The sequence below is a fragment of the Enoplosus armatus genome, chromosome 1 (assembly GCF_043641665.1).
Source record: "Enoplosus armatus isolate fEnoArm2 chromosome 1, fEnoArm2.hap1, whole genome shotgun sequence".
NCBI classification, from domain to species: domain Eukaryota; kingdom Metazoa; phylum Chordata; class Actinopteri; order Centrarchiformes; family Enoplosidae; genus Enoplosus; species Enoplosus armatus.
Window position 1 is genome coordinate 6,774,720 of NC_092180.1, and position 27,771 is coordinate 6,802,490.

The following is a 27,771-nucleotide window of genomic DNA, read 5'->3' on the forward strand; positions in this document are numbered from 1 at the left end:
TCACCTCTCTCTCAGGGGCAGATTTGGGTTACTGAGGAAGGACAGCTGCTGCTCCAGACTGCAAACACGAAAGGCCAGGTAGCACGAAGACAGGATGAGGAGAATAATACTGATGGAAGAAGAGGAGACACACAAATCATTACGTTTTAGGATTGTTATGACATTTGGACACTATAATCCTCTGTTGATGTGGAGGCACAGAGCTGTAATGACTTTTATTGAACACTGGGAGGCAATGTTTGACTTACTGTCAACATATCAGACACTACACTGTCCTTGTACAACCAGTTTGAATATGTCTTAAAGGACCTCAGCAGTGTAATAAAGTAGGAGTTTCAAAAGTTTTAATGTGTTTTTTTGTACTTGTCAAGCAGCCACTGGTTTCATTTCTGAACAGTGAAAAATCAGTAAACTGAAACCTGCATGGGTTGTAAAATCAAGAGAAAATCAAGTCTACATATATATTTGTATATATTTTTTCTGTTCATTTGAAAATACCATTGCATGGTAATACAGTGCAGATTATTTAAAATGTACTGTATAACCACTCAATGATAATATAACTTTTGAAAATACATAATTAATTAATTAAACTTTTACTTTACGTAACAGTTACTAAATATGCGTGCATGTCTGGCTTTATTACATGCATTGGGTATTCTATTATAAACATAAATGTATAGAGTTTTCAGTGTAAATTATATGGATCTGTGATATACAAGAGAGAAATGTTCTCTTTTTTTCCTTGACCGTGGGGTCAGAGGTCATTGTCAGCAATATGACAACCCTTCAGGAGCAGATAGGGATTAATTGCTCTCTCAAGGACACTTAAGCAGAGCGGTTTCACGCCCTCTGGGTGAAGGACAGCCTCCCTGATCACTGTGTCGCCCTGCTATGCTGGAGGGCAGGTGGAGAGCATGGTGCTCACTGAGACTATTTGATTATTTGATGAACAGCAATGACTCTTAATAATGAAGTCAAGTCTCATGTGAGGCAACTTCTCTGTCATACAAAAAAATACAAATTAAAAAGCGTTTTAACAGCTCTGGTCCCCCGTGTTCAGTTTGACTGTTTGAATCATCCACTATTTATATCTCCATGTTAATGCTCACAGTGTGTGTGTGTGTGTGTGTGTGTGTGTGTAGCTGTGAGTCAGCTGTTGGCGGAGGTGAAGGTGTGTGTGTGTGTCCCTCTGTATACTTACAGCAGGGTGAAGAACTTGAGCAGCTGGTACTCCATCTGGCCCAGCTCTGCCACTGGCTCTGATAAAAGACCCCTGTCTGTTTGCAGAGCTCGCTCTGTAACACACACACACACACACACACACACACACACACTATAACATAAAACCATTACTTGGCTTGACTGTACTGCATGTTTCACTTTTAATAGTGCTGGCCCACCTGTTAGTGTGACTCACACAAGCATGCAGCGCTCTCACACAGTTAATGGTGTGACAATGTGCACTTTGGAGCTCCAGAATTAATCACAATATCAAGTAAATCTTATCAATTATGTCTTCCAAAGGGCACTCGTTTTTGTTTTTACACCTGAAATGTCTGAGGGTGCAATTAAATGATATGAATGAAAACTGTGAACTGTCAGAGATCTCTAAAAATTGTTTTTCTTTATATTAATGAGGACATTCTCTTCTGTGCATTTTATGTCACTTCATACGTAGCTAAGGCTCCTGAAGTTGTAAAAAAAAAAAAGCGATTCATTTGTATGTAAATGATTTAATTATGTGCACATATTGTACATATCTTTATATACACACATATATGTATGTATATAGTATACGCAACTGTGTAATTTAGTTTTCCTTTTTTATCTCTTCCCTTAGTGCTACTTTTACATATTTTGTTTCTATTTTATTGCCTATTTTATTGTTTTATTCTATTCTAATTTAAAATATTTGAATATTTGTTAATAAATATTCTGTGTGTGTGTACCATGGAGGAGGCTACAACTGCATTTCACTGTGCAATCCTGTATTGTATAGAGACAATAAAGCTGAACCATGAACCATTTTAAATATTGTAAACATTGAAAACTATACTGTTTGAATCATATAAACCCTGAGCTGACTATTATATACCAACATCTCTTACATTACTGTACGCTCGCTGACGTGTGCGCTTTGCTTGGTTTTGCACAGGTCCTATATGTGTGTGTGATGTAAAGCTTCAAGAATACAAGTATTGACTCAGGTTATAATATCTAGTCAGCATATATATATTTTAATTACATTACCTCCCAGCTTTCCCGTCCACATGTGAGCTGTGATAATGTACACAAAAGCTCACACTGACCAAATATCCAACACATGATAGAGAGCAACATTAATGTAGGTTCACATTTAGAAAAGAGGACAAAATGTTAAACCTGTCGGCTGTTAAACTGTCCTCAGACAACTTTGACAGCAGACATTGTTTGTGATAATCTCGACTTAATCTGCATCTGCCCAAAGCTTTTTAATACAAACCCACACATGATTTAATCTCCATTTGGAGGCAAATGTGTTGTTGCGTAAAAGAGTCTGCCATCCAAAAAGCAAGTACTCGCTCTCTGTCACACACACACACACACACACACACACACACACACACACAAACATATGCCTCCAAACAACTTAACTATATAAATATCACAATATAAATATGATTTGATGACATTCACACTGTTACTCTTTAATGTAAGTGACATTTTGAAGGCGAAACACTGATTCTGTCCTCAGTTCACTGACTCCCAATCTCATCTAGGTCAGACGACAAACTGTTACTTATTACCTATAAAACTCTTCATGGATTAGCACTTCCTTACTTAGAAGAACTCCATAAATCTTTTATTCCCCCACATTTAGTTCGACTACATAATGCAGGCTCTCATTATTGTAAAGGTTAATAAGAAATATATTGCTGGCAGAGTATTTTCTTACCATGCTCCACTGCTGAATGCTTTAACTCGGCTGATCAGAGAGGAAACAATATTGAGATTTTTAAATGAATTACATATTGATTATTTTCCATTCCCTAAAGTTGAATTGTATTATTGTTCTGTGTGTGTAATTGTTCTGGTTTTGTTGCTTATTTCCAGCCTTTACTATGAATAAGTAATAAGCCTATACCAATATATATATATATATATATATATATATATATGATGTATTTTTAATATATTTTACATTGTTATTATCTTTGGGCAATTGTATTCTTTCTTTCTATTGAGACACTATGTGATTTTACGCTCAAAATAAACATACTTACATTTTGGTGGACAAAAACAAAAGAGCTCACAGGGACTTGATCAGATGAAGAGAGAGCGGATTTCTCTTAAATTGGCTACTGAACAAAGTCCTGCAGGACGCTGATATCCAGTTTGAAAACTGAAAGTATCAACAACTAACACTAAACTATTTAACTCAAAACATTTCACAGTGAGGTTTTCTTATCACACAATGTAGGAGTTTTGTCGTAATATCTGCAGTTGTCACGGATTTCAGTACAGTTACCCACAAGCACATTTTTGAATTTGAACTACTTTTGATGTTCAAATTGATTTAGCTCACTAACCATAGTAATCAGTGATAATTCACATTAGAGATGCTTATAAACCATGCCAACAACTTTCAGCAAACTATGAGCAACCTCCAGCCAATCAGTCCTAACAATAAACTGAAAGAGTGTGGCCATGGATGAAGCCTTGGACTTCGTGATACTGCATCATCATTGTATGTACAGTTTTATCACCTTCCAGCAACTGTTCTGATTTGAAGGGTGTGTCTGCGGGGCTCAGGCTGCTGGTGGAGTTCCCCAGGAGGTCGGGAAGGGAGGAGGACACAGACACCACTGAGGGTTTCCTTCTCCATTTCAACATTGATGGGAATTCGTCAACCACCGGGAACTCGTCTGTAGCCGGGAACTCGTCCTGCGGCACAGAGGAAAGAGGAGAATGCGTTGGAAAGATGGTGATCCAACTGCAACAGATAGTGATCCATACTCGAGGATCCATAGGGATTTTAAATGATAGTACAATATTTAGTAACCATTAGTAAAGCCATTAGTTACAAATTATAAACCCTTTCTAAAGGGTGATGTATTAGAAAATGGTACTCATCAATTCATTTTAAAACTTTGAAGGCCTATCTATTAAGCCCTATGGAAGCTACAGTGTGACAGATATTCAGTAAGGTAAACAATTATCTTAATATAAATCAGGCATCTTAACATTTTCTGGGTTTGACATTAGCAAAGCTCTACAAAACCTCCTATGGAAAATGCTGGCAACATGAACAAACACTCTTTTTCCTTCCAATACTTTCAGTGTAGATTAGCACGTGATCAAGGCGGCGCATGTTAATGGATCTTAAATATTCCTTTATAGAAGAGCTGTTCTGTCGCAGAGTGGATGACGGGCCACACACAAGGTGACTTCACAGAGCTCTTTGATAGCATCTTGCCAACTCAGGGGATAATTCACTGCAAGTGTACAAAGGTAAGTCAGGCCTCACGTCAGTAAGAACGAGCTGTCGGAGGCCTTTAGGCCGACATGAAACACGACTAGGAAACATTAAAGTAACTTTAATGCCTGTAAATGACCATATGTTGTAATTCCAACCACTTTGATCTTTACAATTTTATGATTTTATGTTGGTTTATGAAAGGGCTTCTCTCTGTGAAAGACATGTTGTCACTGACCAACGATAAGGTCGGCTCCTCCATGAACTGCTTCAAGCTCAGACTCTTCCCGTTGACCTGGAGATGGAAAACAAATCACCTCTTTAACTGGCATGTACACCACACAGTATGTAGACTGAATGAACAGTATGCGTGTGTGTGTGTGTGTGTGTGTGTGTGTGTGTCCTGACCTGTAGGTGTGTGCAGATCCTGCGGAGGACGTCATATACACTGTCTCTTGATAGCAGAGACACAAATACATACTGAGGAAATAAAAGAGAGAAACAGTGATGTAAGAAACCTGCTGATATTCTGTTTATCATTTTCATCAGAGGAGGAAGAAGTACTCAGATCCTGTAGATGTAGATGATTAATGGGGGAGGAAAGAAGGAAAAAACGAAATACTGTGACATAAAATCATTACATTTTTTGTGAAATATTCATTTCAATATATAATTTTACCTCTTTAAGCATCAAACAAGCATTTAAATTTAAAACCATCTGAGAAGTTTAGAGGAGAAATGACTCTTTGATGGAACTGATAACAACTCATAGACATCTGAAACGTCACAAGGAGCCGTAAGACATTGCTTTTTGGACGAAGAATCACTGATTTAATCTTTAACAATGTGTTGTATTTTATATGAATATCATATGTTTTTTTTATGTAAAATCTTAATCTGAGAAGAAATTAGTAACTATAGATGTGAAATAAATGTAATGGAGTAAAAAGTAGAAGTAGAAGTAGGAAGTGCCTCAAAATTGTACTTAAGTTAGTTACTTTCCACCTCTGATTTTCACTGTGCTCTCCTGAGAACCTCATATACACAAGTAAAATATAAAAGATCCTCTTGAAACTATTCTGAATTTACCCACAGACATAAAAATGTTCATAGCCAAACAATTTGAGCTCATTTAAAGGTGTGATTAATGCATTCTTTAAGATGTTTCTATTGAACAACATGGATAATCTATATACTCTAGATTTTCATTTATCACTAAAATGAGTTATTTAGATGAGAGATGTTGTTAAACTCTGACGAGCCCTGTGGGGGAAACGGAGTAAAGAAAGTGATCAAGGAGGTTTTCTCTTTTTCTCAGCCTGCCTTTGTAGATATCACAGACACGTATCTGAACCTTGGCCACTTTATCTGAAAGAGAGGTGTGTTAATATCTGTATTTGCAGCCATACAAAGCATATAAAAATACATTATATTATTTGGGTGAGCAACACTTTAGGGATTCAAATGCTTTAATCTGGGACACAAAGAGGATATTTTTCTAATCACATTTTTGTTCCAGTTTATTCTTTCATGAGAAACTATAAATGACAGGTCAGTGACAGCTTACACAAACCTCCCTCTGACCTGGATAAATACCACACAAGTACTTTTGAATTTATTTATCAGCATTTGAAACACTGTTTTGTAGTGTGTGTGTGTGTGTGTGTTTTTGTCCAAACAGTCGTAGGAATTGTATTTGTTTTATGACTTTATTCTGGTTTGTACATAATGACTGTGCTGTGTCTCTCCAGACAGTTGTGTTGGTGAATGAGCTGAAAAATTATAAACAAGCCTGAAATTTGTTGTTACAGACACAAGCGGTGAACTTTTCACCTCATAAACAGCAGTATAGTCGCACTGTACAGGGCCATGAATGAATGTGTGCATGGTTATGTAACGCAGCATATTACACAATCACGCAGACATATAAGGTACAGGATATTTGTCCTTGTGCAGTATGAGACATACCATCCATGTGTATATGCTATATGTCTCACATGCTTTGCTTTAAATGACAATGTTATTGCTTTAATCTGAGCTGTGGATCAGACTTTCAATGGGTTGGAATATAGTTGTTTAATATTTCAATATTTACACAAATGGAATGTAAACAACTATTTTACACTGCTGGGTCGTGCTTTGACTAGCTGAGTTAACATGTAACCTTAAATAGAGAAAGAGAGGGGAAGCATTGACCATTTGAAGGTTATATGTGAAGACTTCTGCTGAGACGTTTTGAATTTATCTGGAAAACTAAGTGTTATATAATGCAAAACTTAGACCTCACTACTGGCAGCGTGCGGGAATTCAACTTTTTCTTTCGCATTTATCTGGTAAAAAATCAGCCCTGTCACTCTTTTTATTAATAATTAATGATTTGTGTTATGAATAAACCATGTCGGCTTGATGAGGTGCAAAACACATGTACTGTGGTGTATGTATGTGTGAGTGTATAGTGGAGTATATGCATGTCTGAGGAGCAACCTCGTGACAGCTGCCAGAGCTCTGAGTAGCCAGCTCTCATGTGTGCGTCTGTGTGCATGAAGCTGATATATGTGTGTGTGTGTGTGTGTGAGATACTACTAGAAACATGCAAAATATTCTATAATTTATGTCCTTGTATTAAGCAAAAAGACTTGACAACATTTCCAGAGACTAGCAGAAAAATATAGCCACTACTGAAACCCTGTCTGACCTAAAAAACTAGTAAAGATTTTATTTATGTTGATCTTCTGCATCTTTTCACCAGCCAACACTTCTAATGTTTAACTATGTGCCACGTTTAATACATCTTTGTTAGTGTTTGACCACATTCCACCATACAGATTACAGAATGGACAACTAAGACGACATTATGGATTTGAGCTAAAATGCTAACATGCTATCTAAGATAAATGAAAACCAGTAGCTGTCAGACACGGTAGGCTAGCCATGCTAGTCGCCACCATGAGTATGATGATTCATCTAATACTTTGGTTTATGACTTACTTTATATTTAGTACTAATTAACCTGTTAACACGCTAAACTAAGATGGTGAACCAGGTAAATATTGCATGTTAGCTTTTTGATAAATCACTGGGTTCAATTACTAATTTGCGCCTTAAAATGACCAATTTTGCATTCAAATTATTTAATTTGCTCTCTCTTTACTCTCTTGTCTACTGGGTTAACGTTACATAGAGTTTTTACAATGTTTTCACAATACTGACTGCAGTTGAAGATGCACCACATGCTAATGTTACCCATCATTTCGGGGGCCAGAACAGAAGATGAAGAGTACATTATGTCTTTGAAAACACCACTTGATGACAGGCTGAGTCTGATGTGACAGAAAGTTAAGAAGCCCCTCTATACAGTGCTGTAATGGTGGAAAAACCCTTCACTCTCTCGTGCTACCAGGCTGGGACTCCACTCTGCTGCTATCTATAGCATGGTGTTGTTTTTTCCATCACACCTCTCCTGGAAAATACATCCATGCTGTGCTAATCAGTTTAAGTATTTTAATTCACAGTGACTATGAAGGTGACTATGTTTACCTTCTGGCCAGTGTCTGTGGTGATAGCCAAGCCATTGGGCACAAGGCCCGCTGTCTTGTGCTTCTTCACCAGCCTCACAGAGACGACAGGGATAGCCACCTGAGGGTGGAAGAAGACGCAAAAATAACATTTATAAGGAGACACTCAGATGTGAGGAGGCAAAGTTAAAAGCAGGATGATGAGACAATTATGGGTAAGATAAAAACACCAGTGCGATTTGAGTAACTGGTGGAGGGAAGACAGACACTGAAACACACTCAGGAAAAGCCCCTGGAGAAAATCAGTGGACATGAAACGTGTCTTATTTCAGTCAGAATGTGAGGAATGCAGTCTGAATAAGAAGCTTATTGTCACTCAGATGTCAGGAGAGGTTTGGTTTCAAGGAAATGAAGGAAAAGGAACAATGTACAACATCAAAGAGAAAATCACATAACTGGTTAAGGTTAAAGGTTCAGAAAGTCTACCTGTTCTTGGAACATAATTTCACAGTGCAGACATGAAGAGAGAGACATTTTCTATGTGGGAGAATTAAGACTGTGACACGGAAAGTCAGCCAATAATCTTGACTGACTTTCGGTCAAATAATTTGTCAAGTTGTCCAATCAGCTTGTCAGATTGTGACCCTCGGTTCAAATTTGTCAGTCAGTTTGAGTTTATTAAGCCGTCAGTCGTACCTTAATGTCCTTGCCGAAGAGGTTGGCATAGAAACAAAGCCAGTTTCTGGAAATGTAGAGCCGGCCTTGTAGAAGGATATCTCTGAGAAGAGCACAGGAGTACACTGAGAACAGAAGAGACAAAAACACTTTTTTTCCCTCTCACTCTTTCAACAATTGTAAACAGGATAAAGAGAAACATACAGGCTTATTAAAACAATGTCTCCGAACACTCATTTACACATCATTGGTTGTATTTTGATAGGTTGCACATAGCATCAACGTTTTATGGTAAAACAGGTTGAACTGTGCAAACAGAGGAGTTGATGCTGCGCAGGAGATGTTGGTTATTGTGAAATCTGAAAGCTTGAGTGTTTCTGAGCTAAGCCAGACGACAGAACTGAAGCAAGAAGAATCAAAGCTTGGACACAGTGCCAAGACAGCCATTTTAAATGAACAAAAAGCAGAAACGAAAGAGAAACTATACGGTACAGGCAGCACAGATGCTATTGTTGAAGATGCAGTGCCAGCACATTAAAGCTGCTTATAACTTCTAGTATTTTGTACAGCTACTCAAAAACATTAAATATTGTCATGCAGAATCTTGCATGTTTCAGTGTTTCCACCACAATTGTACTATAGTCTGGGTGTAAAAGCCTATTTAACAATTTTAAAGGTTCTCTAATCTGACACCTAAAAAAAACTAAAAATATTTCACAATCCAAAAATATATTTAATTTATAATGATAAAAAACAACTGAAACACAATTGAAAGATGGGAACTTGATAGATTCTTCTGCCTTGATGATTAAATTGGTAGCAATTAATATCTGTCGATTGACTAACTGATTAATCGACTAATCATTTCAGCTCTAGATCACATTAATAGCCAATATCTGATATTTAATAAAAGGCTAATATCAATTAAACTAGACTGAGAGGATTAGGAAAAGAGAAACAAGTGCACATGCATAACAGACAAATTACAGTGAAGCTGAAGCATGTCATGTCAAAGAATATTAACAAATTGATTAATAAAACAGATGTGTCGGTGCAAAACAACAAAGTTTTCCTTCTGGTAAAAAGGACAGTACCTTTCATGAGAATCTCATCCTTGGGCACACACTGGAACAGTTTGTGGTACTGCGAGTTGTACTTGCTGACAGTCTGTGCAGAGGGACAGGGCAGAGTCATGAGCAGCTCCTTGGCGGACCGGCCTGCCTGCACAGCACCAGCACCACCGGCACCCCCGGCCACTCCGCCACCACCGGCCACTCCGGCTCCGCTCGCCGCAGACACCACCCTCTCCCTCAAAGGACGCGAGCTCTGCACCAGGCTCAGCACGTTGGCACCGTAAACACACACACACTCGCGCACATCCAAGGCCTGGAGCAAGCCGCTGCAAGACACACACTGTTCCCCTGACGCCGGTCAGTACGGGACCCGAGGTGGAGGACTGCCTCCGTGCAACTACCTCTACTCTACATGCACGTACAAGCACATACCTGCCACTAATGTGTACACCTACACACACACACACACACACACACACACACACACACACACTACTACAGAGTTACAGCAGCAGCGCCTCAGTTTACAGCCACTGAGCTCTTTCTCAGAAACTACAAGGCTCTCTTTCTCTGTCTCAAATACACCTCCAGTGACTTTACACTTTGCAGAACCCAGCTAGCACCCTCCCTCTCCTTCTCCCTCCTTTACACACATACACACTCTCTGCCCTTCATCATTCTGAACTGAAAAAAAACCAACACCCACTCTCGCACACACAGGTACTCCTCACTACTCTCACTTGAAGTCCTTTCTTTCCCTGCCTTTGCCTTTCCCTCCACCCATCTGTCAGTTTCTCCTGCTGTCTGTAGTGTCACACTAAGAGTCCTCACTTTTCAGAAGAACATCATACATTTTCCTGCCAGAACACACAAGAGGTCTCGTTCATTCCCTGCTCTCCTCCCTCACAGCTCAAACTCACCTCCAGCTCTAGATATCTCTGCCACCAGACTATCTTTCCCTATTTTTCTGTCCTGACCCGAATCTCGTCTATCTTTCCTCCGACTCGTATCTGCTCGGTTTGCTGTTGTCTGCCGCTCCTGTTTTTGTCTCTCTATTAATAGCTCGTGCTGGAGCAGCTCCTGTCCTCAGGAATATGGCGCTTACAGTAGGTTACAGAAATGCAGAGGGCTCGATCACCACTGGGGGAAAGCCCAGAGTTGATGCTAACTGTTAATTTATTTACTGAATGAATTCATAGATGAAATTGTATTAGATGATTAGCTTGTGGTGTGGTTGTTTTTTCTAGTTGATGATGATACTGTTAATGTATGTGGCTCATGTCAAGGCTGAAATGTTCAAAATGTCTGCAGGACACTGGTCAGGACTGCAGCAAGTCTTTTGTTCCCAAAGTGCAAAATGATTGAATTGTCAAGTTTTAAAAAATGTGGGACAATTCGCCAGCCTAACTACATTATGTAACTACTCATGAATTTTTGAGGTTTTGAGGATTTGATGTTTGTTTTGTGATTGAGTACAAAGTGATGATAGATGGAAGGAGGGGAACAAGAAAACAACATTGCGCTCAACCAAAGACAAAAATTCAGTCCAAATTAGTCCAAAAAGGGAGTTTGCACACCCAAATCAATTAGATTATTCCTTTTATTCAGTTTTCAATGTCAAGATTTAGCACAAGCTAAAAACGCACTGACGTTTCTGCCTTCTTCAGTGTTCAAAAAGGAGGATAACCCATAGAAAACAAGGTAAATCATACATTCGTATGTATTTTAGGATAATAAAATGTGATAGTAATTAATGATTATATAGCATCGCTGAGCTTGTCAATAAAAATATAAGCATTTGCCTTCTGTTCGGGTTTATATGTCAAGTCTAAAATCTTACAGATAATTGAGCTTGACAAATCTCACATTAAAGGGGGGTAAGCAGGAAACATTTGGTCATTTTTCACAGATATATAATGAAAAAAGATAAATAAATAAATATGCATTTGATTGTCAAATTGGGGGAAACCTTTTGTCAGCTTTCACAAAACAAACGATCTCCTCAGAGGGGAAAGTGGTGTTCTAACAGGGAGTGCCACTTTTATTATAGATTAAACGTAACAACTAGGATCAAAAGAGACTCACCGAGCCCCGGTAACACTTCTTCACATCTTCATAGGACAGGTCTTCAATCAGCTGAAACCTGTGATGAACAAAGGAAAATACACTTAGAATTAAAATGATTAATTTGCATGTTTAGCTCTCAGTGATGATGTGTGCAAAATATAACATGCATCTACAAGTCTTCTCAATGTGCCACTGTGGACAAACAAATCTTTAAAAAACAAATGTATACTTCAATATATTCATACACATTCGACGGCAGCTTCATGCCTTCGTCAGTCCTCGGCTGCATGACAAATGGTGGTTAGCTTGTGTGAATGTGCGTACCGTATATATGTATCTGTGTATGTGTACATTGCACGAAAAGCCCAGCTGGGTCAAAGCTTCCACATGACGAGTTAATCATCAGTGTGTGCATAACGGCGGGGAGACGAGGGCTGTCACAAAAACAACATAATCAAAGATAAATATTTGAGTTGTTTAAACACAAACAGTGACCATGCCAGGAGATTATACATGTTGTTCTTTTTATATACAAACACACACACACACACACACACACACACACAGTCACATCATTGGCATCAAGCTCGCCTGAGGGGGGATAGTCAGAGCAGTGCAGCAGATGTCACAGCATGATACTCATATTTATTGCTAATGCAGACAGAACCACCCAGCAGATAAAATACAGTATAATCAGCCCTTTAAGGAAAATGTCATCGTGGAAATGAACTGCTGTCCCAGTTAAGATGCTTAGAAGAAGAAGACGTGCATGCAACAATAAAGTCTGAAAGGCTGGATGTTTTTGAGGGATTATTTTCTGACAGAGACTTCCCTTTCTTCATGTATCTCTCTGTGAGTGCTACTGTAGGTGATTGACAGCGAGCAGAGCACGACATAACACAGTGCTGATGTGAAAACACTCCTGCTCAAGGAGATACTGATAAAAACAGACCCTCTGGCAAAAAAACAAATGGCAGTTTCATGTTTACTGTGATGGATTATCTCACTCCGTGGAAGCCGTTTTTCATACGGTGCAACAGAGAAAGACATCAAACGACGGGAGGAAAGTGAGCCTTGATATCTTCAACCCAACAGAGTCCAACAGGAATAATGTGAAGGAGACAGGAAGACATTTGCCAAACATATCGGTTACAGTCCAGTTTGAAAATACGAACAAGTAGCCAGGGTTATGTTAGAAATGAATAACGGTCAGATACACCTTTCCTTATCATACAGGTGGACAGTAACTAAGTACTTCTACTTTTAGTACTGCACAATTTTGAGGAACTTTTCTTTGGTAATTTTATTTTATGATACTTTATACTTCTACTCTACTATATCTCAGAGAGAAATATTGAACTTTATAGTTACAGGTCACAGATTTTATACATAAAACCTATTATCAGTTTACAAAATATGCATTGTTATGATTAACTTTCCCAACAGCATATACAGTTGTTAGAATTATCTCTACCATGACAACATTAAAATCCTGCTTACATGTCAGTGAATCTGAATTAATATTCCAACAATATATACATATGATAAACATGACACTTTGAACGGTCCTTTTTGCACTACTACTTTTGATACTTCCACTACATTTTGCTGCCAATAAATGCACCTTTACTGAATTAAGATTTTGAATGCAGAACTTGTAATAAAGTATTTTTTCATTGTGGCACTGCTACTATTATCTAGCTAAATAAAAGATCTCAGTACTCACTACTTATAATACTAGGACTAACTAGCTCTACTTCGCAGTACAAGAACAATGCTGTTTCTTCATTTTCCTTGAATCATCATCTTTTGAGGATGCTAACTTTTTGCCTGGTACCTGTTAGCTTTAGCCTCAGTCTTTCAGCACGATATCATGTAGGCTATGTAGCCATCAAGTGAATATTTAAGACCCCATTTTACAAGATTCTCCTTTTAAATTGAGTCAGCATGAAACATTAAAAAGTTAGCCAGCAACAGCGTTGTCAACCGACTCCTGAAGCTAATGTTAGCTTAATCAGCTAGCTAGCTACTGCTGACAAAATCTGCCAGTTACGGTTATCATTTCAACCACAAAATCAACAGTCGCTGGCTAGAAATGAAATAGCTGCTTTTGTTTACCTCTGTATGAAATCAAGGTCGCTTTATTTTCAAAATTATTGAGAATTTTCGATGGAAAATCTGCCACTGTTTGTAAACTTCATACGTGCCGTGCTAGAAAGGAAAGCTTGACACAGGTAGCAACAGTAACTAAGGGGGACGGGGCTTAGCAAACCCCTTACTAGCCTTACTAGCTGTTAGCACAGGTCTGTTAAAACTTTAAACTAAAGCAAAAGCAGAGTAATGAAAAGCAAAAAAATTTATAATAATTATTATCCATTTCATCCTCACTATTTCTTCCAGAGTAATATTTCATGAAAACCTGTTTCTCAACATGGCTGCCCTATGATTCAGCAGGAACATCATTTGTATTCTCCTTGAAGAGTGTCCTTTACTAATAAACAGCAAGGTGCCACTATGTTAAAATACCCCTCACTGTTGCCTTTATAGCATACGGACTGTCAGTGTCCCTGCTCTGATGAGAGACTCTCCTCTGGGTAAGAAGATAGTGCGACCTCTGTCCCCAAACAACCCTCCCTGACTCTGCTGCCTCTTTCCATGTCCCTCTTTCCTCTCATGGTGGAGTCACACAGAGGAGATGAAACTCTGACTTCCAGGGTCATCATGTAATGCCATCACTATATACAGTACAATACAGACCATGTGAGGGTATGAATCAATATCTGCTGAGGAATAACATGCTAAGCAGGGAAAAGTCTCGCATTGTTCTGTATGGAAGAATAACTTTTATTATGAAAATGATATTCCCTGATTTGTTTCATTTTGTTAAATGTCTTAAGTGAACTTTGCATCATTATAATATGATTTTAATCATATGACTCCATTCAAAGATGGCCTACAGTAATACAGTAATACTATATAATAGCCCATCCTTATGTACAAATGTGTAGTATTAAAGCTGAGAGGGTAACAGCTTCTAACTTAGCTGTTAAGTAAAAAGAGGGCTGGAGTGAGAGCAGCAGTTGGGGGAAGGAGTGAGTTAGAAAGATGCTAACAAAAGAGTGCTAAAAAAAGACCGAAGCGATGAGCACTATGTGGAGTGAGGAGACAGATCTTTTGCCACAGTGCAGAGCAAAACAAAAAAAGGTAGAAACATGTTTCTAACCTAATTTTAAGGATTTTAATATTATACACAGATGAAAGCATACCTGCAAACATAGGACACAACTACAACAATACTGAGGTTTGACAAAATGATCTCAACTCAATGTCCTCTACAATCCTGTATGACACGGTGTAACAACTCATAGACATCTGAAACCTGTCAAGAGGCCCCAACAAGGCCGAGGACGAGAGCCACTGGTTTCATCTTTAACAATTTATTTTATAAGCTTATCATATGTTTTTTTTATTTAAAATCTTAATTTTTGATAAGTAACTTGGAATTATAGCTGTCAGATAAATGTAGTGGAGTAAAAAGTACAATCCTTTCCTCTGAAGTGTAGTAGAGTAGAAGTACAAATAGCATTAAATGTACCTCAAAATGTTACTTCACTCACTTGAGTAAATGTACTTAGTTTCCACCACTGGTCTTCAAGCATAATTCATTTTTATGTCTCTTTTGTTACTCTGCTATCATCTTCTCCTTCAGTTAGAGAATCAGAGTGAGAGACCTCAACTCAGGCTGGAAAAAGACCAAGCAAGGGTTTAAGTGTCAGAGAGCAGAGAGAGGTTAGCAGATGCTACGGCTGCCTGCTGTGTGTGTGTGTGTGTGTGTGTGTGTGTGTGTGTGTGCTTGTGTATGTGTAAGAGCAGGAGGAGGCTGTTGTTTACAGCAGAGCAGTACAGCTGTGACAGCGCTGCCAGCTCTCTTGCTGGATCTGCTGGACACCTCACAGACACTTAAAGTGATACATCTCTCACTTTACATCACATATTCTCTTCAAAACAGCAGTAAGAAAATCCACCCTGCACCCATCTAAAACCTCCAAAATGTGCCAAAATAGTCTCTTACCTGCCGTAAAAGTGAAGAGTGAAAATATTCTTTATGTTGCTTCTTTCGTTTTTCCCCTTGAACAACATATTTTCTTATAAAACCTACATATCCTGTACATTAAATAAGAAACGTGAGATGTATACTTTTAAAGCAATTTCAATGCAGTTAACATGACTTTAGAAAACAGGATATCTAATAAACTATCCATAACCAAACTAAATTACAGCAGAAATCAGGTCATTCGAGGAGTCAAATGCTGACCTCTGTTTAACCTCTCCAACATTTAATTATTTTATGTAGCTTATGTCCTAGATGTGCAAATTCATCGTTTTCCTCATTAAAATCACCCTCCTAGAAAAGACATCCCATTATCTTGTGACCATGTTATGAACAATAGTGCATGTGTGCTGCTCTGCCTGCTGGTTGCTGCCTATAAATAGGCCCCACAGAGGCTCTGCACTCCCAGGTGGAGAGAAGAGAGAGTGATTATTAAAAACACAGACGGCTCTGTGGGGACTAACCGGCTCTCTGGTCCTCGCTCTCGCTCTCCATCTGTCTCCCTCTTTTACACAAGATCCAGGTCTTAATCAATACTGCTGGTACATCTAGGTGAGTCTAAGAAGAAAACCGCTACAGGCAATTCCCATCACGCCGTTAGGAGAGCCGTATAAACAAGGTCATGCTGGGATGACATTAAAAAATGATGGACAGTTGTCAAAGATACAACAGGGACATCTAGCTTCACCAAAAAGTCACTTAAGGTTTATTTTGGACATTATTCAAAGGGTTTGAGGTGAATTCACAGGCCCACGAGGAACCATCCGATTTTCCAGCTGAAGTAGGAACATGAAAATCACTAAAGCAGGTCTTGTAAAGTTTTCACGCAGCAGCAGCAGCAGCAAAAGAAGTTGGTTTTCCAGGTGACAGGAGGCTCAGTGAACTGTGGATCACATCCTGTTCATGTAGTGAACCTGACTGAGTCCTTCACAGAAGGTATAATGAGGCGCAATAACCCCAAAAAATACTCACAGAGCAAGAACAACTGTCTTTGATCTCTACCGTGTTTTCAGAAGCTGTGTGTTTGGAAATGTAACTAAACCTGCGTATCAGCTTAAATCCACGTGAGCAAAGCAAAATGCTGCCTGCTGCGAGTGTGTGTGTGTGTGTGTGTGTGTGTGTGTGTACGCATGCGCCTTTGTCAGTGTATCTCAGTGCCCTTGGCTGTGAGGCTGAATAGTGAAACTAATTACAAGCTCAAAGAATCCTAAATTGAATCCTAAATTAGAAAGCGAACACCTCCCATCGGTGGCCGGTGTAGCAGTGGACTCCCAGTCAATAATTTAGCTTGAGGAGAAGAAAGTGGGACTGAGAGCGCTGAGAGAAGTGGATAGACTCACTATGACACTTTAAAGTATCCGTGAGAAAAGATAAGGAACGATGAGAGGAGTACAGGAAGTTTCAAATTGTCTCCTGAGTTTAAAATCAGCATCAAATTCAGAGATCAGAGTTCTCATTTGATACAAGACTTTTTTCTTTTTTTAAAAAAAAGAAACAGTTCATACAAATGTGAAAATTAAGTCATTCTTTTATCAGCCTCATGTCAGTTGATATTTTGATATACACACTGAGTGAGCACCTGCAGCAAACTATAAAAGGTATGAGATACACAGATATAAGTAAAAGAGATCTATGGTGTAGTCAAATATATATATATATAAATATAACGCTGTCTACCTGAAAGCTCAGTATCAACCTCCATGTGTCTGATAATTTCCTTATACAGCAAGTGCAACCCGAACACTGACAGTAAGGAAATTATGGAAAATTCTATCGCAATGCAATTGTTACTACATGCTACATACATGCTAAAATTATGTTGCATGAGCAGTTTGGAGGAACTTGGTAGATATTTTAAAGCTTTCACTTGAGCTGTAAAAACTGTCAACTGTTTAGCGGATGGAACAAGAAAAGTCCAGTTTTTCTGGGAGGAAACTTTGCATAAAATCACTGGAAAAAGCTTAAATGTGCAATAATTTAGATTCTTTTGAACTTGTTCAGACTTTTCAAACTATAAAGTTCAATATTTCTCTCTTTTCAAACATTACACTGGATAAATAATAGCAATGCTTTACAAATACTGAGTTAGACAGTTGAGCACCAAACTGCAGACAAACTGGTCAACATAGCGGAGCATTCAGCAGTTAAAGAGCTAGATGCTAAATATAAGTTCATTTGGCCAGAGACTGAGATTCAAAATGAATGTTAATGTTGCTTTGAGTGAGTTGAGATGTGTAAATAGCCAAATTGTTTGCTACAGTAACTTGTCAGCCATAACAACCTTTTAATATAAGTGGTGTCAGCTTTGTTTTGATGTTTTTCTGCTGCCTAGTGACCATAAATAAATGAATGGAGCTTTAAATACTCAAGTAAACAAATATTTACAACCTGAAATATCAAGCTGGGAGGAGATAAAAGACACACACAACACACACACACACACACACACACACACACACACACACACACACAGCTTTCTGAGTGCTGCATGTTCAAGACTGACATGTGCATTAAGCGTTCAAGCCCCTCCCATTCACTGAGTCCACTAACACACACCATGCTTCAGTGCTAAATCCCATCCCAGAACAGATTCCCCAGGATTACACTGCCCCTGCATTGAATCCTTCTTATATAACACACACACACACACACATTCTGTCTGCAGATACACACAGACATTGTGCATATGAATACTTGCACACAAAATATGTTGTGGATTAATTATTACTAGTATAACTACAGCAATAAAAATCTTCTAATCACACAGATATTCTCCACAGGCCTTTAGGGGAAAAGAAAACACGTCCTTTTGTAAATCTCTGTCTGCGGCCTCCTTGTGTGTGTGCGTGTGCGCGCGTGTGTTTGACCATTGTTGTGACATCAAATACAGCTGAAATAAAAGCACAAAATAAGTGCTGTGAAAATAAATCTCCTAGGGCTGTAACCCATGACCATGCACAGGATACAGATGGTGTGCGAGTGGGGGAGCATGGAAAGACAGCAAGTGTTGCAGAGCAGTGTGTGTGTGTGTGTGTGTGTTTGTGTGGGACTTGCCTGAAGTGGCCGTGTGTGTCGTCATCCTTGGAGGGGTCCAGGTCCTGTGTTGAGAGCAGGCCTGTTTCTTCGCTCTGCTCCTGCTGCTCAGTCATGCTCCTGGCCCTAAACACACAAACACGCAGCTCTATGTTAACAGCAGGCAACTCTCCGCTGGACCGTCATGTACACTTGTAAAAGAAAATGATGTTTGTTTTTGTCTCCAGGTTTGGCTTCAAAGAGAAAGAGAGAGAGAGCTCTTCTCAAAAAGTGTATGGGGCCAACAAGTGGACTCTGTATTCAAAATCAACATCGCGGTGATGCAACATTCAAAGTCTGATTCTGCTGGTTTACACATTTTACATTAAAAGTCTCTAATCAGCAAAATAAAGCCGTGTTCTTGTGCTTGTGTAAATGAGGTCAGTGACTGTCTCACCCAGATGCCTACAAAGAAACGGGGAACCTCAGAGGTTGTGCAGATGGCTGACCTGATGTGCTGCTTTGAGCTTTTAAAAATACACTTTACACTTTGAAACTTTGCAGCGCCAAATGTCTCATGAAATGAACTCTCACAGATACCAAAAGAAGACGGAGGAGGAGAAACCAAGGATGTGACCGTAACTTGTGTGAGGTGAGATGTTTTCAAGAGAAAAGACGTACATTTCTTCATGTGGGTGGTGATTGACAACAAGAAGAGCAAAGCATGCTCAAACACACTAATGTGAACACACTCAGTGAAGGAGCGATTCGACCGAGACGCCGAAGGAAACAAATCTTCTTGTTTACCGTGGTGGATTATATGGCTCAGGTCATTTTAAGGGCTTTGTTGAAGCTGTTTTGCATATAGTTTGAAATGGATGGCAGCAAAGAGCTTCCTGTGGAGGGAAAACAAGCTCTGCAATCTCCATCTACAATGAGGCCACAAAAGCAGTGGAAAAAACAAATCAGTGATTTATATTACTCGGCTAGACTAGACAACCTTTCTTGTCGGACGTACCCCCCACACTCCTATCGGATGAGCTCAAGTACCCCTAAACCAACACCACCCATCATGTTTCAGATGTGTTGGATTTTAAACTAGATGTTAGTCAACACTATTGATTATATTTAAGTCGCTGTTCATTACATTTATCTATTTCAGCTGTTACCGTTTACTTTTATCCATTAACTTTAGCTAATTATTTAAATGGTTTAGCATCATTAGCTATTTCATTGCTAATTGTTATTCGTTACTGCTAGCTAACTATTTTAACTGTTTATCCATTGCTTTTAGCTAACTATATTATGTGTATCCTTTAATGTTAGCTAACTATTTCAACTATTTATATATTACTTTTAACTATGTCAATTTTAAGCTATGTCAACTGCCTTTTCTACTATTTAACCATTACTTGTAGCTAACTGCTCAACTGTTTATCCATTACTTTTATCTAACTATGTTATGTTTATCCTTTAATGTTAGCTTTAATGTTTCCATTACATTTGTCTACCTATTTCAATCCTATCCTATGTGAAATGCTAATCTATTATTTTTAGCTAACTATTTCAACTACTTTTAGCTATGTCAAATTTTAACCTATTATTTTTAGGTAACTACTCAAATGTTTATCCATTACATTTAGCTAACTGTGTTATGTTTATCCTTTAATGTTAGCTCACTATTTCAACTGTTTCCATCACATTTATCTACCTATTTCAACTATTTATCCATTACTCTTAGCTATGTCAAATTTTAATCTATTATTTTTATCTAACTATTTCAACTACTTTTAGCTATATCAAATGCTAATCTATTATTTTTAGCTATGCCAACTGTTTATCAATTACTTTTAACTGCCTATATTTCAAATGTTTATCCAATAACAGTTTATTAGAGAACTATTTTTACTATTTAAACATTACTTGTAGTTAAATGCTCAACTGTTTATCCATTACTTTTAGCTAACTGTGTTATGTTTATCCTTTAATGTTAGCTCACTATGTCAACTGTTTATCCATTACTTTTAGCTGTGTCAAATATTAATCTATTATTTTTAGCTCACTATTTAAACTGTTTATCTATTAGTTTTAGCTATGTCACATTTTACGCACGTCCAACTGGTTGGGAATCACTGAGATAGATAATAACTAAGAATAGAAAAGCTTGAATGATCTTTTAACTGCTTTGCATTGTTGTCGTAAAACAGGACAAGTACTGGAAAGCTTTAAACTGTCTATTGTGTTTTTCCTCTCATCTGCACATCAAAATCTCTCTCTTTCTTTCTTGCATACACTCACAAACAGCCACCTGCCCTGTGCCATATTTTCCTCTGGGAGAGGGGAAGTCGTTACCACCTGCCTGGCTATAATTACAGGTGCTGATGGAAATAGGCTCCTGCATGCAGTTTCCAATGTATTATCTCTAATTGGCCAGAAGCTTTACGTCAGCCACTGACCTGTTCAAACAACAGGGGCTTCCTGGTCCTTGAGGTTTTACATCTGACTGGTTATCTGTGATCACAGAGGGTTGAATGAGAGGTGAAAGGTCTGTTGTAATAGATAAGGAAAGGGTTAGTGGGGTCACCTTAAGCCTGAGGTTAAGGGATTTGGGAGGGGTATCTGATCCCAGATGTGTGGGCCTAAGGGCAAAATAGAGCCGTGTGGTGCTGTTGCAGTTCACTTAGAAGTAGTTCACTTGTAGTTCTGCTCAGATATTCTTTGTAAGGAAATGGTTGGGTATGGAGTATTTTAATCCGATTCCCCAGAGCAGTAGCTGATGACATGGACAACATTAAAGCAAAGATTTCCACAAAATCATTAAGATGCATTCTTACATATTTTAACTGAAGAGTTACTCAAAATTGGTCAACTGCTGCAAATTAAAACATCCTGAACAACATTGTTTTTTTTTCTTGAGTTATAAATAAATAATTTCCTAAATTTGGTGAAATTATATTCCTGGGTGAAATCTCAAGTGTTTGTGTAACTGCATTCTGCCTCAACACATTTTTACTCAAGTCCTTGTTACACATGGGAAGTTAAGCTTTTCAAGGACCATACCAGCAGCATCGAATGTTTTAGACCATGCAAACTACAAAAACTGCAAATCACATATTTTCCCTGCCTTCCAGACAACTACTGGTTCACTTTCATATGAAAACCAGAGATGTGAAACTTGCATGAGATAGTGGACAGTTAGTCACCTTCTTCTTTGTTTAGGTAGAGAAAACAAACTCTTTATGACCTGACAGCTGGGAATCTTTTGACACCACACTATGTCCACTGTGTCTGGCGGCCCAGGGAACAGACTTTGGATGGCTCTTTGGTTACCTCATTCACAAAATGTTTGCTTGAAGTCTGAAAACCTTATGAAAAAAATACCAGCCCTTGTGACATAGTCACTGACACAAACAGCCCTTGGATAAACACTCTCTTTATATGACTGAAAGGAAAAGCTTTTTTTGCCATGAAGATGTTTCAGTTTTTGGTCTTTTTTAATCTATGCAGGTTTCTGGGAACTGGAACTGAATGATCAAAAATACACAATAAATGTTTCCTCAGCTACACCACAACCTGCGCCTTCCTCTGCCAGTATATTATTGCACTTGTTTTATTGTACATGTTGGCGAGGAAAGCAAAAGGGAGACAGAATATACCAGACCGTCAACTTCCCGAGGTAAATAAGCAGTAAGATGCTCATGCGTAACGCTGCTGCAAGAAAAGAACATGCCCCCTTAATGGACAAACAACCTCATTTGCAGGTCGATCCTATTTGATACAGAATCATTTAGTAAGCAAACTGTTCGGCACAACAAACTGTTCCCCACGTGGCAATTTGATCTGAAAGTTACAAATGTAACCATGGTTCTCTGAGTGTAGAGACTTTCGGATCAAACCCTTTTTTCACACAGCTTTACTCCCACATTGGGATCTACATTAGATGGCAATACATTCATTCGCTTTTTTCTTGTTTTTTGTTTTCTGTTTTAGGAAATGAGACATCGCTAAATGCTAGCATTGAGGGTGTAATCTGATAAAGTGGGTTTCATCTTGTGGCAGATGTTGTGCAGTGACTACTGTCCTAACTTCAGAGGGAAGTTCATTCCACCACTGTGAGGCCAGAACAGAGAGGAGTCTTGACTGAGAGTCCCACGGAGTGACGGGGGAAAAAATGAGCTGACCCCTGTTAACCATCGGTTCATTGTGTACCTTGTTCCTGGAATAGTGTGCGGGAACAAGTTTGCTGTGTGGTAATTTCAACAATTACAAATGAATTTTTAAAAAAATGGTCTTCAAACTAGATTTTAACACAGGGCCCCTCTTAGGAAACAGGGTCTGAACAACCACAACCATGGTAGCACTGTCACTTCTTTCCAAAACAAACAAGCAAACAATGACTTAATCAGAACAGAATGGTCTGTATATATTATTGAACTACAAATCAGCTGCCCCCATGGCTGCCCCTCCTCCTCCTCCATGTCCTTCTTTGTCTCAGAAGACAAACATTTTGTGCTGTCACAAGACATCGTCCAATCCAATAAACTATAATCTTGTTAAGGTTGCTAGCCACTGAGATTGTTGCTGAAGAGTTCATGCACTCTCTCTGCCTCCGGTCACTCATTTCCCTCTAGCCCAGTGCCACTAAATTGTTGTTATTTGATGCATATAACTTTAAATTTCTCTTTCTCAAGTCCAGTTTTAAGGTTACACTGTTCTACGTCAGTTATAAGCTTCTTGTACACATATAGTACAAGCTATTGAAGCTACAATCACAGGTGCTACAAACAAACAAGGTCACTAACAGCCAATGGTTTTCCCAAGATTTGCCAAGTACTGTGCCAATCAATATAGAACTTTTTTGTGTACAGGACTGTCAAGTCTACACGCCTTAAGAAGACTCCCCAGCAAGACAGCAGCCAAACAGCTTTGTAAGCAATGTGGTCTGCATTGTTTACAGTGGGTGTGTAGAAGCAAAGGTTTAAATTTGTCTGAAAAGCTGAAGGTGGGTTTGTCTTATTATTAGAGAAAATTAAGGCTGTCTGCGGTTTCAGAGGCAGTCCACGTGAGAGATTTCTCTCATATGTGAGGGTTAAAAGAAGAGTGTTCTTATAAGAAATAAAGACATCCAATCCATGCCTAAGACACTTTTGCACCTTACGTATATAATTTTAAATCTTGGCATTTTTCTTTAAATTGTACCAATTGTCCCTGGATTGTTTTCCTTATTGTTGGACATTAACTTTACTTGGTCTCCTGGCATTTCACACACACACACACACACACAGAGTCTGTGAAACTGCAACAGAAGCACAGCCTTTGGACTCTGCACTCGGCACTGCTTGAGACCTCCTGAAATAACCTCTTCATTGTGCAAGTACCTCAAAACAGCCTTTGATGACAGAAGTGTGTCTTTAAGCCAGCACAAGGCACCAAATGTTCTTCTTGCTTAAGACCATTTGGAGCACAGTAATAATGACTGTTTAGGGTGAAAGGGTGAATCCAGAAGGGATTTCATGGAGGAAAAAGTAAAACTGAATAGTTTTGTACAAAACCAATTACTCTGGTCACTGTTTGTGTTGTCTCATTAAGACGCATAATGTCATTTGGCCATTTTCTATTTCAATTTGTATTGGGAAGTGTTCCCTTTAGCACTTGATGTAAGCTATATAGTAATGTCTTATAACTGTCAGAAAACTATGCTGGGCAGAAGTCATCTCATTTTACTCACATTTTCCCCTTTAAAAGACTTCTTTGAATAGGCCTAAATATACATTTTATTTATATTTTTATTTATAGATGTATATGCATCACTTTCCTTTCTAAATAAATGGCGTCAAGTTTGTCACGAGAAGCCAGGTTCAAGAAGCGGAACAGAAGCGATTCTTCAAAATAAAATGGAAAAAAATTCACTTTTAGAATAAATATTAAATATGCAGTGCAACAGGGCAATACAATAATTAGTTATGTTGAATCATAATTCAAATATCATAATGAAACGGCTAACGGGAGAAATTGCACAAATTCTGATAAAAAATAATTACTTACAAATATTCTACAGCACTTTTTGCGTTTATGAATGTCAATAAGAACTCAGAATATACTTGCATTTGGTTTGAATATATAACTACACACCAGTATCCACTAATAAAAACAATATACTTATGCCTATTTTGGAAGTTTGTGCATTGAAGTCCAGAATTTGTCACTAGCGCTTTTATTTTGAAATCGTCACCGGAAGCCCCGCTCTTCCTCTCGCTAGCTTAACATCGCTCACCTACCTGTAGCTCACAAGCTGCCGCGACCTTTTTCGCCGTGTTGTCGCCTCGTAGCTCCACGAAACTCCTCTGGTCTGTGCTGCATGTCTCGGTCAAACCATTAGATGTTCTTTATCCACGAAAAACTGACCAAACAAACTTCAGTTCGGCCCAAATTATGAGAGCTAAAGCAGAGAGAGGGACGTGTTGACGGAGCTGTAACCTCCTCAGAAGTGTGTGTGTCCTGTGTGAGGTGGGTTGAGCTTACCTATAGCCCAGTGTGGGCTGTTTACACACTGCCAAGGGATTAAACGGCGGCTATTTTCTTCCCACAGTCGCCCAGAATAACATTACGACTGCTCGTTAATAATAAGTGATAGGATATGACTGCAAGAGCTTCTGTAGTTTGTCTTTTAATAGTGAGGTCATGGCTGCTGAGTTTCCTCCTACAGTAATGTATACCCATCAGGCAGTGGTGGGAGAGGTACTCAGATCCAAAAGTACTAATACCACACTGTGAAAATACTCCACTACAAGTAAAACTCCTGCATGCAAAACATAACTTATGACAGCATTGTCTGCTAAAGTGAATGTACTCATTATGCAGAAAAATGGTCAGTGTTTCACTATTATATATGATGCTTTTGGATTAATATTACTGCTGCATTAATGTTGCATTTTACTGATTTAATCTACAGCAATGCATATTATTAATATGACCATATTCTATAAGATACGTCTTTTCCCATAAGGGAACACTTCATCCTTCAGTTTCTTAGAAACTTCAAGTGAGGGAAGAGGTATTGAGATATTTTACTCAAGTAAATTACAAGTAAAAGTCCTGCATTCCAAATCCAGATCAAGTAAAAATACTTTATTACTTGATTATTAGCATTTATTTAAAGTATCAAAACTATGCCTTATGCAAAATTACCATAATGTACAGTATATCATTGGAATATTATTAATGATGCATGTATGTAAGCAGCATTTTGTTGTCAAAGTAGAGATACGTTTAACTACTTAATATACTGTAATATAGTTTAATTTATAAGAATGCATCATATTTTTTAAACTGACAATGTTTTACATGTAAAATCTTCGCCTGAAAAAGTAACTAGTGACTGCGGCTGTCAGATAAATGTCGTGAAGTAATGAGTGCAATACTTCCCTCTGAGGTGTAGAGCAGTAGAAGAAGAAAGTACTGTAGCAGAAAATGGAAATACTCAAGTAAAGTACTTCTTGAGTACTTCAAAAGTGTATTTAAGAACAGTGCTTGTGTAAATGTATACAGTTACATTCCATTACTGGGTGTGTGTATGTAACCACAGTCCATAGAGATTTGCACACATTATAGATTAAGCAAATAATGATGAAAATGACAGTAAGAGAGTAGAGTGATAATAAGCAATCTAGCTGCAGTCGTCTCTACGGTACAGAGCTACAAACATTCAAGCATCAGCCATCTGTCACGTTACAGAGAGTTCAGGCTCTCTGGTGAAAAGACAGAGGCACTTTTCACTATAAATGCCGCTGGAAAAATACTCCCACCCGCCCTAATGAGTATCAACTCTTGTGCGACTTGATTGCAATCTAAACCCTGCTACAAAGGTGGGCCACATTCGCTCTGCAATGCCAAGAAGCAGGTCTGTCAGCTGTGAATCGCAAACTTTTTAAACAGAGTTCCAGTCATGGCTGAATCACCTGTGTCCAAGCTGCAAAAACATTTGTAATATGTAGAGGAGAAGAAGTCTGGAAATTCATGATGAAATATCCAGAACTGCTGACAAAGAAGATTTGACACACACAGATGGTAAATGCTGCAGAGGTGATTAAATCCCGTCACTCGGTCGTTTTTTAATTTGTCGTTCATTTTTTAAAGTGCACGTACACGTCTGATACCCAACAGCAAAAACTCTTGCAAACTCAGACTGGACGTCCTAACTGTAAGTTAAATGTCTCCTTGTATATTTATATATTTAATATTTTCTCATTATTTTTTTTATTTTAAGTCTCGTTTTCTAGATATAGACACTGAATGCTATTCATAATATGTATGTATAAAAGTTACTTCTCCATCCACATTACATTTGTCCCGGTTGAAACGTCCCTCTGACACATCTAACGCTCCTCTGTGATTGGTTCAGATGCAATAAGGGCCATCAACTAAGCATCAATTGCTTTTACCTGGAATCACCTTGTCGGCGTGACAAGCACATCACACATTCAGTACCCTCAGTGGACTTCCTGTGTGGTGTTGACTGACCTGGCTCTGCTGGCTGCTATCCTCTGACTGCAGTTACCATGAGGGTGGCGGTAGTGGGGGAGCTGGTAGTATCTGTCCTGGCCTGGGGCCTCGTCGGCGGGCAGGGCCTTAGGGCTGGCTGCGTAAATAGTGCATCCCATGAACACCTCCTGGAAGTCACCCTCAGTGTCCTACGGCGAGCGGAGAAGAGCCGTCCTCAAGGTATCCTTCCTCTGTGCGGCCTGTCCTGATGCCAGCCAGCTGCTCTGTGGAAAAGCCATTGGCTCAGCACATTGCTATCTTAACCCCTCCTTCCCTCTGAATCTCTCCTCCAGCCAACCTCCCTCTCTCTCTCTCTCT

At 38.8% G+C, this 27,771-nt stretch overlaps 1 protein-coding gene across 1 annotated transcript; it reads right to left on the reverse strand.

Annotated features, from left to right (window-relative positions):
• gramd2aa (GRAM domain containing 2Aa) lies at positions 1–27,572 on the reverse strand. The gene is made up of 11 exons (XM_070910541.1): positions 27,433–27,572; positions 18,961–19,053; positions 11,808–11,874; positions 9,744–9,816; positions 8,671–8,774; positions 7,997–8,095; positions 4,868–4,939; positions 4,698–4,754; positions 3,750–3,927; positions 1,205–1,298; positions 1–109 (listed from the first exon to the last, which is right to left on the reverse strand). Exons 1-11 carry the CDS (start codon positions 27,570–27,572, stop codon positions 1–3), a joined length of 1,086 nt encoding a protein of 361 aa, XP_070766642.1.
• Positions 27,573–27,771: the final 199 nt, after the last annotated feature.

Coding starts and splice junctions, on each gene's coding strand:
- gramd2aa (XM_070910541.1), bottom strand. CDS start 27,572: ATGGGATGCACTATTTACGCAGCCAGCCCTAAGGCCCTGCCCGCCGAC. Junction 8,775..9,743: donor GGATGAGATTCTCATGAAAG/GTACTGTCCTTT, acceptor TTCTGTTCTCAG/TGTACTCCTGTGCTCTTCTC. Junction 110..1,204: donor CTCAAGTTCTTCACCCTGCT/GTAAGTATACAG, acceptor TTCTTCCATCAG/TATTATTCTCCTCATCCTGT.